Source organism: Macrobrachium nipponense, chromosome 6 (genome assembly GCF_015104395.2).
Source record: "Macrobrachium nipponense isolate FS-2020 chromosome 6, ASM1510439v2, whole genome shotgun sequence".
NCBI classification, from domain to species: Eukaryota; Metazoa; Arthropoda; class Malacostraca; order Decapoda; family Palaemonidae; genus Macrobrachium; species Macrobrachium nipponense.
The window spans coordinates 40,596,452-40,612,777 of record NC_061108.1 but is presented as its reverse complement, the minus strand read 5'-3'; the positions used below and the strand labels follow the sequence as shown (position 1 = coordinate 40,612,777).

The 16,326-nt window shown below is 45.7% G+C and overlaps 1 protein-coding gene across 10 annotated transcripts in view; it reads right to left on the bottom strand.

Annotated features, from left to right (window-relative positions):
* LOC135216704 (cyclic AMP-dependent transcription factor ATF-7-like) overlaps nucleotides 1-16,326 on the bottom strand; it is a 111,440-nt gene that overhangs the window by 26,993 nt on the left and 68,121 nt on the right. For 9 of the 10 annotated variants that reach the window (XM_064252130.1, XM_064252129.1, XM_064252134.1 and 6 more), the window contains one exon: nucleotides 2,574-2,769. In XM_064252130.1, coding sequence (XP_064108200.1) covers nucleotides 2,574-2,624 — 51 coding nt within the window. In that variant the 5' untranslated portion in view covers nucleotides 2,625-2,769. Of the gene's footprint in view, nucleotides 1-2,569; nucleotides 2,770-16,326 lie in introns of all 10 variants that reach the window. The other variant, XR_010314893.1, reaches the window with a different exon arrangement.

The following is a 16,326-nucleotide window of genomic DNA, read 5'->3' as shown; positions in this document are numbered from 1 at the left end:
GTCTGGAAGAAACCGATGAATTATGCACGCATTGAATAGGCAGCTAGCAAAATGTAAATTATCGGATGGCAGAGTTTGAAGGCCTCTGCAGGAAGACCATCACAGCCGGGCGATTTATTATTAGGTAGGCTGTTTATGGCATCGCTGATGTTACCTGGCGTAAAACGGTCTGCAAAATGAAATTGAATGTTGTCAGTAGGAGGTTATCTACATCCCTTCGGGAGTCTTGATCATTTATGCAATTCAGGATATTGTTGAAGTGATCGCCCCACATATTTGCAATAGCTTCGTCTCCGACTGCTTCCCCTACTCTCTGTGATAGCTTTTTAGTTTGGGATTTAAAGACTGGATATCTTTCCAAAGACGAGGATAATCACCAGATTCTAAGTTTCTAGACATTGCATCGGCTCTTAGTTTGTTTTTCCATATAACCTGCAGTGCTTAAGAGCAAGTTTGAACTGCGCTCTCGCCTGTCTCATTAGCAATGCAGTGTGCCCTTCCCTGGGGCTACCATTTTGCCTCCACAGTAAAACATTTCTCGTGAGTATGTATACAGATCTTTAACCAAGTCATTCCATCCAGGAATATTACGAGAATTACCTTGACGAAATCTGTAGGCAGTCCTGCCCGAAGCAAGCAAAAGCGGAGATTATGTTCGAATAGAATTCATTCAGATCCCTCTTGTGGTGGTCATTTCTACAATTTGTGGTTTAGTACAAAGTAAGGCGTCTGCCGGTTGAACTATTGACCGCAACCTGGTTTCCGTGGTCCGCACTAAAGTATCTGGTTTTCTCTTGGTTTTTAAAATCCCAGTTTACCGCTGGTGGGCGATCAGTTAGGGGGTTCACGGTAGGGAGGGATGGGTACTGAATACACCCTGTAATGGGATGTGATCGTAGCCCGTTGCAAGGTCATAGCGAATATTGCAGGTCATAATAGAATCATGAAGTTGTGGGGATGTGAGGCAGAGGTCCAGCCAGGAAGTTGTAATAGCGTCCGCTCTATTATGTACATATGAATAAGAGAGGGAGGGAGGGAGCATAACATCGCTAATTTGGAGAGCATGATTTTTGACAGAAGCGAGTAAGTTCATTATAAAATTAAAAGTTTTGTGGGGTGTGAATTAAGGTCCCCTATTATACAAATATGATCAGCTGGAGTAATCATGAATAATATATATATATATATATATATATATATATATATATATATATATATATATATATATATATATATATATATATATATATGTATATATGTATATATATAAACTGGCCTATGTCCAATGAGGCCATATCCACCACGGTTTCTTACATTTTCCTTTTCTATTTGTTTGCAATGGCCGTCTTGGGACCCATGACTGAATCAAAATACAGTACAGAAAGCCACAAAAACTAAGGAAATGTTCCTGTACAAGTATATGTACTTGGTAAAAACAATACCAGCAGATGAGCTGGCTTTAACAACAATGCCAACTAGCAGCGACTGACCGAAACACTTTTCTTTACAAAATCATATGGTTCATCAGATCAGATTCCAGTTTTTTATTTGATCTCGTTGCAAAATTTACCTAAAAATTTTAAAATGCATCTTCATGATTAGTAACAATGGCATCCAAAGAACATGCTTTATATTGCCACTTAAAATACTTTTACAATTTTATGATAATTTTTTGTAATAAATAGTGTTACACTATCTTTGCTGTTACAACAGGAATTATGTAATTGTTACATGAAGTTGAAGAAAAAATTCTATAGTACTCAGCCAAAGCAGATTTCATCTTTTTGCTGTATTCCCATCATTGCAAAAATGCAACACTGAAAAGGGATGGGATGACTATTGTTGCATTTTCACATTCAATTTTCTTTACTTTTTATAGAAACAAAACATTAAGACAAGTATTATTTGAGAGCTAAGGAACTGCTTCTAAAGCTTGAGATCAATTATAGTATGTGATAAATAGTTAAAGAACAAATACTTCAATTGAAATACTACAATTGTTTTGAACTACTTACTTCTTTTTGTGATAAGCCATTGATCCAGATAAATGGATAAATTTGCACAAATTTAGATGGAAATATCTTGGGAAAAATTAGTTCATGGATATAGCACTCAGGTGTATAAGCCATGGGAGTTTGGGAAGACAACACTGCTTTGGTTGTAAACAAGGTACCTGTGCTAATACATGCTACAGGTGAACCACGTGTAGGTATGTTGCATGTCGCAAAAATGCAACCATGGGATTAAATGGGTTAATTACCACTTTATTTCTATAACTCCAATACTATCTAAAGTTTTTGAATATCTGTTAGCAACCAAAGCATAGTGGTAGGTCTAAAACCCTGGATCCCTCCAAGTATAGTAGTAGGTCTAAAACCCTGGATCTCCCCCTCCCTCAGATATTTCCACTGGCAGTATTTTTCAAACTACATAAAGCCCATATGAATTATGGGTGCGACATAAGTAAAATAAAGGGACTGTCTCTTGAATGGATACAATTACATTCTATTAACTGACATAGTATGTATTTTTTGACAGAGCACAATGTTCAACAAAGCATAATGTACACTTACCATTCCGCAGCCAGGCTGAGGACATCCAAACGGTTTATCCACTTCTCCCATGACTTCCAAATATACAATTTATTGGCCACAGGACCGTTTTGTAAAATCAAACACAAGCAGGACTTGACCACTAAAGTTGGGAGCCTGCCTGGCCCAACTGGTCTTTACAAAGTAGCCAATATTCTTCTTTTGTTACGTGGTGACCCTGAAAATCAAAGGGGTTTTTAATACATACTTGACTATATAGCATATGCTGTACTACATAAAAAATAAGAATGAAGGATCAACCTGAGCCTAACACTGACATACTGAAATAATCTATTTCTAACAATTTGGAAATCGGGCAAAATATACATACCCTTGTCAAAAATGCAAGTATATTTTTCAACATAGGCTGGAAATGAAAAAACATTAGATTCAAGGCATTCAAAATTCAAAACAATTTGCATTTTTTTTCCTTGATAACCAAACCTGAGTTCTGTGGCAAAAACCCTTATTGCAATGTAACTTCAGAAATGAAATATATGACCAAAAATTATATATATATATATATATATATATATATATATATATAGATATATATATATATATATATATATATATATATATAGAGAGAGAGAGAGAGAGAGAGAGAGAGAGAGAGAGAGAGAGAGAGAGAGAGAGAGAGAGAGAGAGAGAGAGAGAGAGAGAGAGAGAGAGAGAGAGAGAGAGAGTATGTTTTTTTTCAGGATAATTAATATGATATTGTTAGGATACAATAAAGTTTGTTCATACTTACCTGGCAGATATATATATAGCTGTATTTTCTGAAGTCCGACAGAATTTCAAAAAACTTCCGACACATGCATGGTCGGCCATGGTGGTTAGTACCCATTCCCGCCGCTGGGTAGGCGGTATCAGGAACCATTCCCATTTTTCTATTCATAATTTTTATTTCCACTGTCCCCTGAGTGGAGGTGGGTGGGTACTGATTATTATATATCTGCCAGGTAAGTATGAACAAACTTTATTGTATCATAACAATATCATTTTGTTCATGAAACTTACCTGTCAGATTATATATATACTGAATCCCACCCCCGTTGGAGGTGGGAAGGGACAGAATAGAAGGATTTTGGGAAACAAATGCATGCAGATGATTTACATCTTGTTCCACCTGTTAGCATAGCCGACTTCGTGATTACTGTCACCCAAGTCTGCTTCTGCTTTACTAGAGTTGCCAGCGAGGTGAGACGCCTATAAAGCTGGTGCACTCCAGATGATCTGTCAACGGGGGCGTGACCACAATGTGACTAGACCATATTGACCATACCATGAGGGCTAAGAAGTAAAATAAATATATATATAAATATATATATCACCACCTGACCAACCTAGCCAAAGTTAAGGTGTGTTAACTAAGGCTTAAGAGTTAAGCGACTCAAACAACTAAATTAAGAGCTCTTCCTAACCATTTTCTACAGGATAGGATGAGTGGTACTTCTTGCCCCCAAGATTAGTGTCTGCAGACACGTATGGCCCTAGCGAGCAGCAGATCTCATATGCCATCTTCACATCTCGCAGGGAGTGTGAAGTGAACACAGAGTTTGCTTCGCTAAAACATGGTACTCAGGATGTTGCTGAGTGCCATGCTCTGTTGAAATGCTTCCGAGGCCGCGCCCTCACCTCGTGAGCATTCAGATAAAAAGATTTCAAATCTTTGTGCAAACACAATGAAGGAGCATTTTTGAAAGAACTCCTTAACACTAAAGCCAGGGTGTTCTTCGATATGGGCAAGTCTGGTCTTTTTCGGAACACTGCAGATTGACCGAATGACTTCGACTTTCTTGAGTTTTATGTAGATAAACTTGAGAGACCTGACAGGGCACAGGACTCTCTCTGGCTCCTGCCCACTAACTTGTGCCATCCTTGCTTCCAAGCTCCTGGCCCAAGGACAAAACGGGTTTGTTTCCATTCTTAGGCCACACGAAAAAAGGCTTAAAGAGCACACCGCCATTGTGTTCTCTAAAGCCAAAACTTGTGACGATGGCTTAAAATCTCACTAACCCTCTTTGTCGTATCTAGGGTGGTTAGAAGAAGGCCTTCCTGATCCATGCAAGAAGTTAACAGGTAGGAGAGGTTCAAATGCTTTGACATCAAGAACTTCAGACTACGTCTAAGTTCCATATTGAAAGCTTCGATCTGGCATGCACAGCAGTCGTCCGCTGTACTAAAGTCAGGTGACCGACCAGTTGACCAGTCAGACGAATCAGGACAGCAAGCTGTACCCTGAAGACCATAAGGCACTATTCTTCGCTGAAGGATGAGTGTCTGGACTGCCTGGGCGATTCATCTAAGCAAACCTTGGGGGGTGTATCAACGCAACCCAACGTCGTCGGCGAATCACTCCTGACTCGAGCTTCTGGTGCCAGGAGAAAGGAGCAAGGAGCAAAAAGGCGATTCAGTCCCGAAGGAAGAATGCTGACAGTCCAACCTGGTCTCATGTTACACGATCATCGGGGTGTATAAACGCAACCGACTTCGTCAACAAGAAACTCAGGGCTACTATATGTCGCCTGATCTCGCACGAGTGTCTGACTCCGAGAAAACAGGTGAGACAAAAAGTAGATGGTGAGCGAGTTTCGAGATTCCACAGAACTCAAAGATCGTGAAGGGCTTTGTTGTTTGACAGACGCAAATCTCTGAGCGCAAAGGCCGTCAACAACATATTTGCGTATTCTTTAATAGTTGTGACTGCCAGCTTATCCCATTCTTCAGACGGAAATGGAAGACGGTAATCTTATTCCTGTCAACATCTCGATAGTCTGAACGTTGTCAGACTCAGAGCGAGAGGTTATAGGTACCTTTCGAGTTAGAGTAGACCGACTCTCTCGGAAAAGGTCCTTGAAAGTGAACTAGGAAGGATGTGACCTCTGTGAATCCGGATCCTGAAGGCCAACATGGGGCGATCAGCGTCATTGTCGCTCCCTGTGATGTCATAAATCCTCTTATTACATTTCCTAAGCGATTGAAAAAAGGGAAAAGAGACTAAACATCCATCCCGTTTAATATCATAGGATGGCGTTTAATGGTACCGATCCCGGATCGAGAAAAAGGAGCAGAGAAGAAGAAGCCTCTTTGTCCTCAACATATCGAAGAGAAGATGAAAGGGCGTCCTAAAGCCTCCACAACTCTCAACATACTTTTAAAGAAAGATTCCACTCGGAAGTCAAAGTCGCTGCCATCGATCGAGACGATTCGTACGGACTTTTGCAATCCTGTAACGAACCTCTAGAGGATCGTTACATTCTACGCCTGTTGTTATAATAGGCTCTTTCTCGTAAACTCGAGCAGGGACCGAGAGAAGATACTTCTTAAGATATGAGAGAGCTGTGGAATATCAGAGTTGATGTGGACCACTGGTTCCAAAAACTCGTTTCGAGGACTGGAGGGACGACCGAATTGCATTTACTTCTTTCAGATTAAGATCCAGGACATCTGAAACCCTATCCAGATGTCCGGCACCTTCTTTCTATCATGACGCACTGAGAGATGTTCAGAATCATTCCTAGATCTTGAATAATATTTCAGTTTCCCGTAGGAAAAAACTGTGGTCTGAATTGCAGTCTATTCGGGGAAACAAACTTCTTCAGGAAGGAAATGGTCCCCACAAGCTCATCCATTCCCTCCCCGAGTATGCTTACTTCCCTAATAAGGCTGGCGCTTTGCTAAGCAGGAGAGCATATAAAAGTGCAATGTTGCAGTAGACTCGTAGTTCTATACCGTGCGGTAACGAGCACCGAAAGGATTAAGAGATAACTCTGTTGAACATAGTAAAAGGCAACACGAATGCAACGTTTATTCATTGACGTAAGAAATCCCCTCAATCTTAGGCTAAAGTCCGTGATTGTAGGACAGAGATAGTTAGTCAGTCAATCCCGCAGGAGAGACGTAACCGCCAGCACAGAGATACGGTTAGTCAGTCAATCCCGCAGGAGAGAGAGACGTAACCTACCGCGCATGACAGCGAACGATCTGTTACTGCTCGGTTGGACAGTCAGACACAGCAGCAGCCAGCAGCTTACGAACGTCGTCTCTTAACTTTATGTCTGGGTTGCCAGCTACCCTATTCTACGAAGAAATAGGTCCGTTATTTTTTGAGCAAAAAGAGACTCTCAAGCTGGTATATTTAAGCGAAACAGAAAACGCTAAATATATAGATGTGTTTGTGTCGTCAGAACACTACCATACAACGGTAAAAGATAAATCGGAAACTCCTGGAAGGCTGCAGGGAGTAACGATTAAATGTCCTTAAAATAATAGACACTAGACCTCTCGTTGCCATCCGAAGAGGTACTACAGCAAGCGTGTATGACTTGAACCAACCAGTAGTAAAATAACACAAGGCAAAATATTTTATTATATACACAATAAAGTTTGTCATACTTTACCTGGCAGACATATATATAGCTGAATTCAGAAATACAGCTACATACATATCTGACAGGCAAGTTTCATGAACAAAACTTAAGAGAATTGAAGCAGAAAGCTCAGCTTCTTATGTTTATTGGACATAAGCGTTCATTGACGTAGTCCTACAAGTCTATTTCTTGTACGATTCTGCGAATGACGAATGAGAGCTCTTCCGAATCTTGTCAATAAGAGCTTATTCGCTTACGCAATATCAAGTTAAAGAGGTGTTTGTCATGAGAACTAACCCATTTACGGGACAAGAGATATTTTGTCAATGAGGGATACCCACTTACTTGACAAAACGATAGTATATTGTCAATGGGGGAAAGTCACTGAATTGACAAAACGTAATCCAGGATGTCGAGCATTTTATTTTTCCGATTCCCGACTCAAACGAGAAAGGGCAAGAATCCTGTTAAGAGACAGGGCTTACGGCAGGTAGAACGACGATGTTCAATTCGGCAGCGTAGTCCCGACTAGAAACTAACAAAATCTATCATCTGAAAAACCCTTTCAGATGGGCTAAAAAGCTTGCAAAATTATCCTGGGAAGAGGAAGAAACTCTCCAACCAGCTTCCTCTCCCGTATCACAACTAATGCCTGCTAAAGCTTAAATTTTATTGGCAGTATGGCAAGGAAGTCCTGTCTTGCGCTTTCCTGAAGAGCGTCCTTTTGATGAATGCCTTTTGCAAGAATCCTACTGACGTCGCCGAGACGTCGAGGCCTTTACCTAACCCGTAACTGCCTTATCGCAAAGTCTTGACTGCGGTAGAGAAAACGAGATCTTCCCTTGAGCTTTCCTTAACTCCATCCCCCTTTGCGAAAAGCAATATAATATTGACAGAGACCTCTTGAATTCACGAAACCCGCGGTCTTGCTGGGTTTCGAAGACGAAGTTGTCTGTTCACTTTAAGCTTCCTCCGAAGCACTGCTTACTTCACATTCTTGAGGCTCAAATCTTAAACAAGAGCTTGAAGACTTCAGAAACGTTCAGCCAGGAGACAACCTGGTGTGCGCTGGCGCCTGGCGCCTGTGCGCGCCGTCCCCTTTGCGAGGACGCTCGGCGTCCATTGGCGAGGACGCTCGGCGTCCACTGCGGGCGCCTGGCGTCCATCCGAGCGTCCAGTTCAGAAGCCGAGCGTCAAAAGAAGCGTGCACGAAAAAGCGCACGCTCCTGACAGGCGTCAAAACAAGCGAGAGAAACTGCCTTCCGTTTTCATATTTCTCGGTGGAAAGACGTACACGTGATCAGGAGACGTTCGCCTTCTTACTTCTCACTGAAACGCATAACGAGAGAGAGAGGGGACGTGAAGCGTCCTCTTCTATAAAGCTTCTATATTTAGAGTTCGCGAGTCCTTCCGAGAGCTCCAACCCCTGCACGGGGAGGACGCCTCGGAGGACGAGAAGCAATCCTTCAAGATTCGTGCACGTGCACGATCTTCCGCAGCCTGGGAAGCGTCAACAGGTCCTACCGAAGGGACGCCAGATCGATGTGGGTTCCCCGTAACCCTCCTTCGGCTTTCGACATGCCCTCTCCCTGGTCCTGGGAGTCCGACAGAGGTCCAGGCCTAGAGGCGTTATGGGGCGGATCTGACGTTCCCCGTCCTGACGAGAGAGAGGACGTGAAGCGTCCTCTTCTCTAAAGCTTCTTAGAGGGCGCGAGTCCTTCCGAGAGCTCCAACCCTTGCGCGGGGAGGACGCCTCGAGGAGACGAGAAGCAATCCTTCAGATTCGTGCACGTGCACGCACTTTGGCAGTCTGGGGATTTTCATCAGAAACTGCCGAAGGCACGCCAGATCAGTGGGGGGTTCCTCGTAACCCTCCTTCGGCTTTCGACATGCCCTCTCCCTGTGGTCCTGGGAGTCCGACAGAGGTCTAGACCTAGAGGCGTTATAATGCCGATCTGACGCACCCTCCACTACACAAGGGGCACTGTCACTGCACTTAGCCACTTCACTATTGCTCTCTAAAGCAAGCACTTTCGATTCTAAGTTTACGAATCGAAGAGTATAAGAGAAAGGGCATAACCTCTACAGACACTGTTTTAGGGCCCCGAGGCAACATTACAGGGTTAGGAGTAACAATAACAGAAGTAGCACTCTTCACAACAATGAAGGAGAGCGTCACCTCTCGCAGACATATTCATAACCCGTAGGCCATACTATAGGGGTTAGGCAAAATAAAGTCTACAGGATGGTTAGCAGGTTCACTACCCTGACTTTTGTTTACTGATTATTGCGTACATACGAATCATACTTTTTTCCTTACGGAATTAGACATGTTTACTGATTAATTGCGTACATACGAATCATACGTCTTCCTTACGGAATAGACAAAAGTCTCACACTCCTTACAATGACAAATCTCAACAAAGAAGCAAGACCCATACCCCTCGTGCATACCAAGTGCGGATCTACCGAAGCTTTCGTAGCCCACACCCTATCTTTGCAGACAATCCCCTCTGAAACTAGCCTAACTAGATTCAGATATCTTATGCAAAAATGAATCAAATTCAAATCAATTTAAGATAGCGTATGCCTAGCCACAAATCCAAGTAAAAAAATCAAAAGACAATTAGGATACTTAGCGGCAATAAAGTTTCCAAATCCTAAGATGGAGGTACTGAAAACAGGTGTTTTCAGCACCGACGACAGAAAAATTATGAATAGAAAATGGGAATGGTTCCTGATACCCGCCTCCCAGCGGCGGGAATGGGTACTAACCACCTGGCCGACCACTGCGTGTGTCGGAGTTTTTTAAATTCTGTCGGACTTCAGAAAATACAGCTATATATATATATCTGACAGGTAAGTTTCATGAACAAATATATGCTCACCAAACTGACCTGGCTTTGTTTTCAAGAGTTAAGACCAAATTAAATTTTTTATGATAAAAATGTTATTGTTATAATACAATTAAGTTTGTTCATACTTACCTGGCAGATATATATATAGCTGTATTCTCCGAAGTCCGACAGAATTTCAAAACTCGCGGCACACGCAGTGGGCGGCCAGGTGGTAGTACCCATTCCCGCTGGGCTGGCGGATATCAGGAACCATTCCCATTTTCTATTCATATTTTTATCAGTGCCACTGTCCTCCTGAGGGAGGTGGGTGGGCACTTAATTATATATATCTGCCAGGTAAGTATGACAAACTTAATTGTATTATAACAATAACAGTTTGTTCATGAAACTTACCTGACAGATATATATATAGCTGAATCCCACCTTCGGATGGTGGAAGAGACAGAATAGGATTTGTAGGAAACTTAAATTAAGTAGATGATGTACACCTTGGTTCCTCACCTGTTAGCAAAGTAGACTCTGTGATTACTGTCACTTAAGCCTGCTTGTGCTTAATCAGAGTTGCCAGCCAGGTGGAGACCTGTAGTGCTGGTGCGCTCTGGATGCTCTGTCAACGGGGACGTGACCTCAACGTGACAAGAGCATAGAGCCATACATATGAGGCAACGAAGCAACTGACCACCACCTGACCAACTATCCAGACCCCCTGAACACTAAGCTAAGAGATGGAGGTCTTCACCAAAGACTCACCACAACCAAAAAACAACAACTAAAAACTAACCTAACCTAACCTAACGGGATAGGGAGAGAGCTACCTTCAGCCCCCAAGACTGTGTCTGCAGAAACGTATGGCCCAAGAGAACAACAGTCCTCGTATATCGTTCTCACATCTCTCAAGTAGTGTGGGCGAATACTGAATTGCTCCTCCAAAAGGTGGCGTCAAGGATGTCCTTTGATCGACATGTTCCTTTGGAAGGCAAGCGAGGTTGCGACAGCTCTGACCTTGTGAGCTTTCCACTCGCAAGAGGCTCAAATCGGTCTTCTGGTAAGACGAATGAGCCTCTTTAATCACGTCCCTCAGAAAGAAACGCCAAAGCATTCTTGGATAATGGTATATCGTCCGTTTAACCGAACACCACAGATTATCTGAGGGGACCTCGTACCTCCTTTGTCTTGTAGACATAAAACTTTAGAGCCCTGACAGGGCACAGGGCTCTCAGGTTCTTGGCCCACAAGGCTTGTCATACCCTTAATTTCAAAGCTCCCTTGGCCAAGGGTTAGACGGGTTTTCATTCTTTGCTAAGAAAGTGGGACTCAAAGAGCAGACCGCATTGTCACCTTTGAAGCCCACTCGCTTACAAATGGCTTGAATTTCGCTAACTCTCTTCGCCGTCGCCAGAGCAGTTAGGAAAAGAGGCCTTCTTCGTCAAGTTCCTAAGAGACGCTTCATGGAGAGGTTCAAAAGGACTCGACATCAGCAGTCTAAGGACTAAATCTAAGTTCCAAGAAGGAGGCCTCGCCTGAGGTATCTTGGAAGTCTCAATGATCTCAGGAGATCGTGAAGATCTCTGTTGTCAGACAGGTCTAGGCCTCTGTGTCGGAAGACTGCTGACAGCATACTCTTATATCCCTTGATGGTCGGGACAGCCAGCTTCTGCACATTTCTTAAAATAGCAGGAAATCGGCTATCTGGCTCACAGAGGTAGTGGAAGAGGAAATTCCCTCCTTTCTACACCATACCCTGAAGGAAGCCCACTTCGACTGGTAACAGCTCTCGAGGAAGTCCTCCTTGCGTTGGCGATCGCCTTCGCAGCTGCTTTAGAAAAACCTCTCGCTCTGGCCAACTTTTCGATAGTCCTGAACGCAGTCAGACCCAGAGCGGAGAGGTTTTCGGTGATATCTTGCGAAGTGGGCTGTCTGAGTAGATCTTTCCTCCAGGGCAACGTCCTCAGAAAGTCTATGATGAAGGACATTACCTCCGTGAACCATTCCTTCGCGGGCCACATCGGGGCGATCAGGGTCAACCTCGTCCCTCCGATGCCGCGAACTTCCTTACTACTTCCCCCATGATCTTGAATGGCGGGAAGGCATACAAGTCCAGGTTCGTCCAGTCCCAGAGCAGAGCGTCTATAGCGCTGCTCCCGGATCCAACACAGGGGAGCAATAAAGAGGCAACCTCTTCGTTCTCGACGTCGCAAATAGGTCGACTAAACGGACGCCCCCAGTCCTCCAGAGCTCTCGACAGACGTCCTGGTGCAACGTCCATTCCGTCGGCAGGATCTGATCCTGTCGGCTGAGAAGGTCTGCTCTGACGTTCTGGACTCCTGCGATAAATCTCGTCAGGATCCTGATCCGTCTCGCATCTGCCCACAGCAGAATCTCCCTCGCTAAATAAAATAGAGGACGGAGTGTGTACCTCCCTGATTCTTTAGGTACGCAAGGGCTGTGGTGTTGTCCGAGTTGACTTGGACCACTTTCTCTGCAACCTTTTGCTGGAAGAACTGTAGCGCCAGGAAAACCGCCGCTAGTTCCTTCACATTGATGTGCCAGGACACCTGTTCCCCCCTCCAGGTGCCTGACACTTCCTCCCCTCCTAGTGTTGCTCCCCATCCCGACACCGAGGCGTTGGAAAACCACACTAGTCGGGGCTCAGAAGCTTTAGGGACACCTCTCGAAACTTCCAAGGATCTAACCACCATCTTAGATGGTTCTTCACCGATTTGGGGATCAAAAAGGTTGCATCCAGATCCTCTCTGACTCTCCATTCGTCTGCTAGAAAACTGGAGAGGCCTGAGGTGTAGTCTTCCCAGGGAAACAAACTTTTCCAGCCAGGAAATAGTCCCCAGCAGACTCATCACCACTCCCTCGCCGAGCAAGCTTCCTTCCCCAGGAGCCGAAACTCTCTCTAAGCCTTGCAGCTGTCGTTCCTGGGACGGAAACGCTCGAAAAGCCACTGAATCCATCTGAATCCCCAGATACACGATGGACTGTGTTGGGGTCAGATGCGACTTTTCGAGGTTGACCAGAAGTCCCAGGGACCTCGCCAAGGCTAACGTGAAGTGAAGGTCCTTCAGACACCTTTCTTCTGACGATGCTCTGATAAGCCAATCGTCGAGATACAGAGACACTCTTATTCCTGCAGATGTAACCATCTCGCTACGTTCTTCATGAGCATGGTAATACCATCGAGCCGTGCTTAAACCGAAACAAGGGCTTGGAATTGCCAAACTTTGTCCCTTAGCATAAACCTCAAGAAACTTTTTCTTGAAAGAGGGTGGATAGGCACGTGAAAGTATGCGTCCTGTAGGTCCAAGGACACCATCCAGTTCGCCCGGTCTTAAGGCTCCTAGAAACTGACTGAGGCGTTTCCATCTTGAATTTTTTTTCTTTTTTTCTATGAAAAGATTCAGGCTGCTTACGTCCAAGACTGGACGCCACCCCGACGACTGCTTTGGTACCAGGAAAAAGTCTGTTGTAATATCCTGGTGACCCCAGGTCTAAGACCTGCTCCACCGCCCTTTTCTTGATCATTTGATCTAAAGATCTAAAAGAACCTGATGTTTCTCCCCTTGATACGATGGGGGGGGAAAGATCTCTGGAGTTGTGGTAGAGAGGAGGGTCCACAAAGGGGGATCTTGTACCCCTGTTCCACTATCTTGAGGGACCACGCATCTGTATCTCTCTCTCTCCACGACGCCCCCAAAGCAAAGAACTTTAGCCTGGCTCCGACCGGCATCTGAAGGACTTTCTTCTCACTTAGAGGATTTAGGTTGAAGGAACCTCTTCCTCTTGCAAGCCCTCTCTCCCTCGAGGAGCAGCTCTCGAGGGAGGAGCGCCACGAAAGGGTTTAACCTTCCTAGGATGGTCGTCCAAAAGACGACGTGGTTGGGACTGCGGGACGTCTTGAAGACTGGGCCAAGAGGTCCTGGGTAGTCCTTCTCTTGTAGGCTCACTGCCAGGTCCTTTACCATAAGCCTGGGGGAAGAGATGGCTCGAAAGAGGTGCAAAGAGAAGCTCCGCTTTCTGCGATGAAGAAACAGACCTAGCTGTAAAATTGCAGAGAAAAGCGCTCTCTTCTTGAGAAAAGCAGTGCCGAAATGAGACACTAACTCTTCCGAACCATCCCTGACGGCCTTGTCCATGCAAGATAACACATTGGACAGCTCCCCCAGACTCAACGAGTCAGGACTCCTAGATTGAAGATCCAGGACTCCCAGGCACCAGTCTAGAAAGTTAAAGACTTCCAGAGTCCTTAACAGACCTTTCATGTGATGGTCAATCTCCGTTGGCGTCCACGAAATCTTAGCGGTCGATAAAGAGACCTCTTCTGTGCATCGACCAGACTAGCAAAGTCCCCTTGGGAAGACGACGGGATCTTAACTCCTACTTCTCCTTTGGTCTCATACCAGATGCCTTGAAGGCGAAGGGCGAAAGTCGACTTGCCCTGATCCTTCCGACGTTCCATCCAATCCCTGCAACTTCTTGAACGCTCTCTTAGTGGACAAAGAAGTTTTCATCTCCACAAACTCCGGAACCTTGCACGACTTCGATGACGAAAACTGAGAGGGTGGAGACTTGGGAGCTGCAGGCTGGAACTTCTCACCAAAAGAAGAAGCGTAACAGTCGAACCAGCACCTTGTAATCGGACACCGACGACACTGACGGCTGTTCCTCCTCAACTGAGTCCGCCGGACTACTAAGCTCTCCTTCCTCCCGAAGAGGCAAAGGAGATTGAACCTCGAGGAGCAGCTCTCGAGGAGGAGCGCCACGAAAGGGTTTTAACCTTCCTAGAAGGTCGTCCAAAAGACGATGTGGTTGGGACTGCGGGACGTCTTGAAGACTGGGCCAAGAGGTCCTGGGTAGCCTTCTCTTGTAGGCTCACTGCCAGGTCCTTTACCATAGCCTGGGGAAGAGATGGCTCGAAAGAGGTGCGAAGAGAAGCTCCGCCCTTTCTGCGATGAAGAAACAGACCTAGCTGTAAAATTGCAGAAAAGCGCTCTCTTCTTGAGAAAAGCAGTGCCGATGAGACACTAACTCTTCCCGAACCATCCCTGACGGCCTTGTCCATGCAAGATAACACATTGGACAGCTCCCCCAGACTCAACGAGTCAGGACTCCTAGATTGAAGATCCAGGACTCCCAGGCACCAGTCCTAGAAGTTAAAGACTTCCAGAGTCCTTAACAGACCTTTCATGTGATGGTCAATCTCCGTTGGCGTCCACGAAATCTTAGCGGTCGATAAAAGAGACCTCTTCTGTGCATCGACCAGACTAGCAAAGTCCCCTTGGGAAGACGACGGGATCTTAACTCCTACTTCTCCTTTGGTCCTCATACCAGATGCCTTGAAGGCGGAAGGGCGAAAGTCGACTTGCCCTGATCCTTCCGACGTTCCATCCATCCTGCAACTTCTTGAACGCTCTCTTAGTGGACAAAGAAGTTTTCATCTCACAAACTCCGGGAACCTTGCACGACTTCGATGACGAAAACTGAGAGGGTGGAGACTTGGGAGCTGCAGGCTGGACTTCTCACCAAAAGAAGAGCGTAACAGTCGAACCAGCACCTTGTAATCGGACACGACGACGACACTGACGGCTGTTCCTCCTCAACTGAGTCCGCCGGTACTACTAAGCTCTCCTTCCTCCCGAGAGGCAAAGGAGATTGAACCTCTGGAGAGGGCGTGCGCCCAACGGGTCTAGCCTTCAACAAAGGCTTTTCGAGGGTGACTAATATCAGCCTCTTCAAAGCGACCGACCTTCTGTCGATCCTTAGAGCTCGAAAAAAAACGAAGAGCGTTCTTGACCGCGCTGCGCGTCAAGAGAGGCTACTCTTACTCGCTCTCGAGGAGCGTCCTTACGCTTTCCACTCAAGCGTCCAGCTTTCGCTTTCAAAGCGTCCTTCTGGGCGCTCTCGAAAGCCTTCTCAACAGGCAAAGCGTCAAGTAAAACATCCCGACGAGCGTCTTCAAAAGCGTCCTACCGAGCGTCTTCAAAGCGTCCTCCAAGGCGTCCTGCCGCGAGCGTCCTCAAAGGCGTCCTGATGCGCGGGCTGATCAGGACGTCGAGAGGGAAGAAAGCGTCCTGTCCACGAGACTTCCTACCCGCATAACGAGAACCAGGAAGCTCCGAAGGAGAAGCAAGCGGAGACAGAGACGAACGAGAGACGGAGAAGGGGACTGCCTCGTCCTCTTGACAGGCAGTCTAGCGTCCTTCCTACGTTTAGGCTCAACTGCTGCTGGGCGAGTCTTCTGAGCCATTAAAGCCGACAATTGGTCTTGAAGAGACACAAGAATACTCTTCGTTGGCGAAGAAACGAGAGGAGGTGAAGGTCTGCGGCTGCGAGAAGACGAGGGGCGAGGGGACGCCTCCTTCCTTCTCACAGGTACAGCAACCTGCCTCTCCGAGGCGCGAGAGAAGCGCTTCTCAGCGTCGTCCTCGGACGACGTTCCTACCTCTCTTCTGTGGAGGAAACGCGTCATACGACGCAGGCGAAGACCGCAACGAAAGC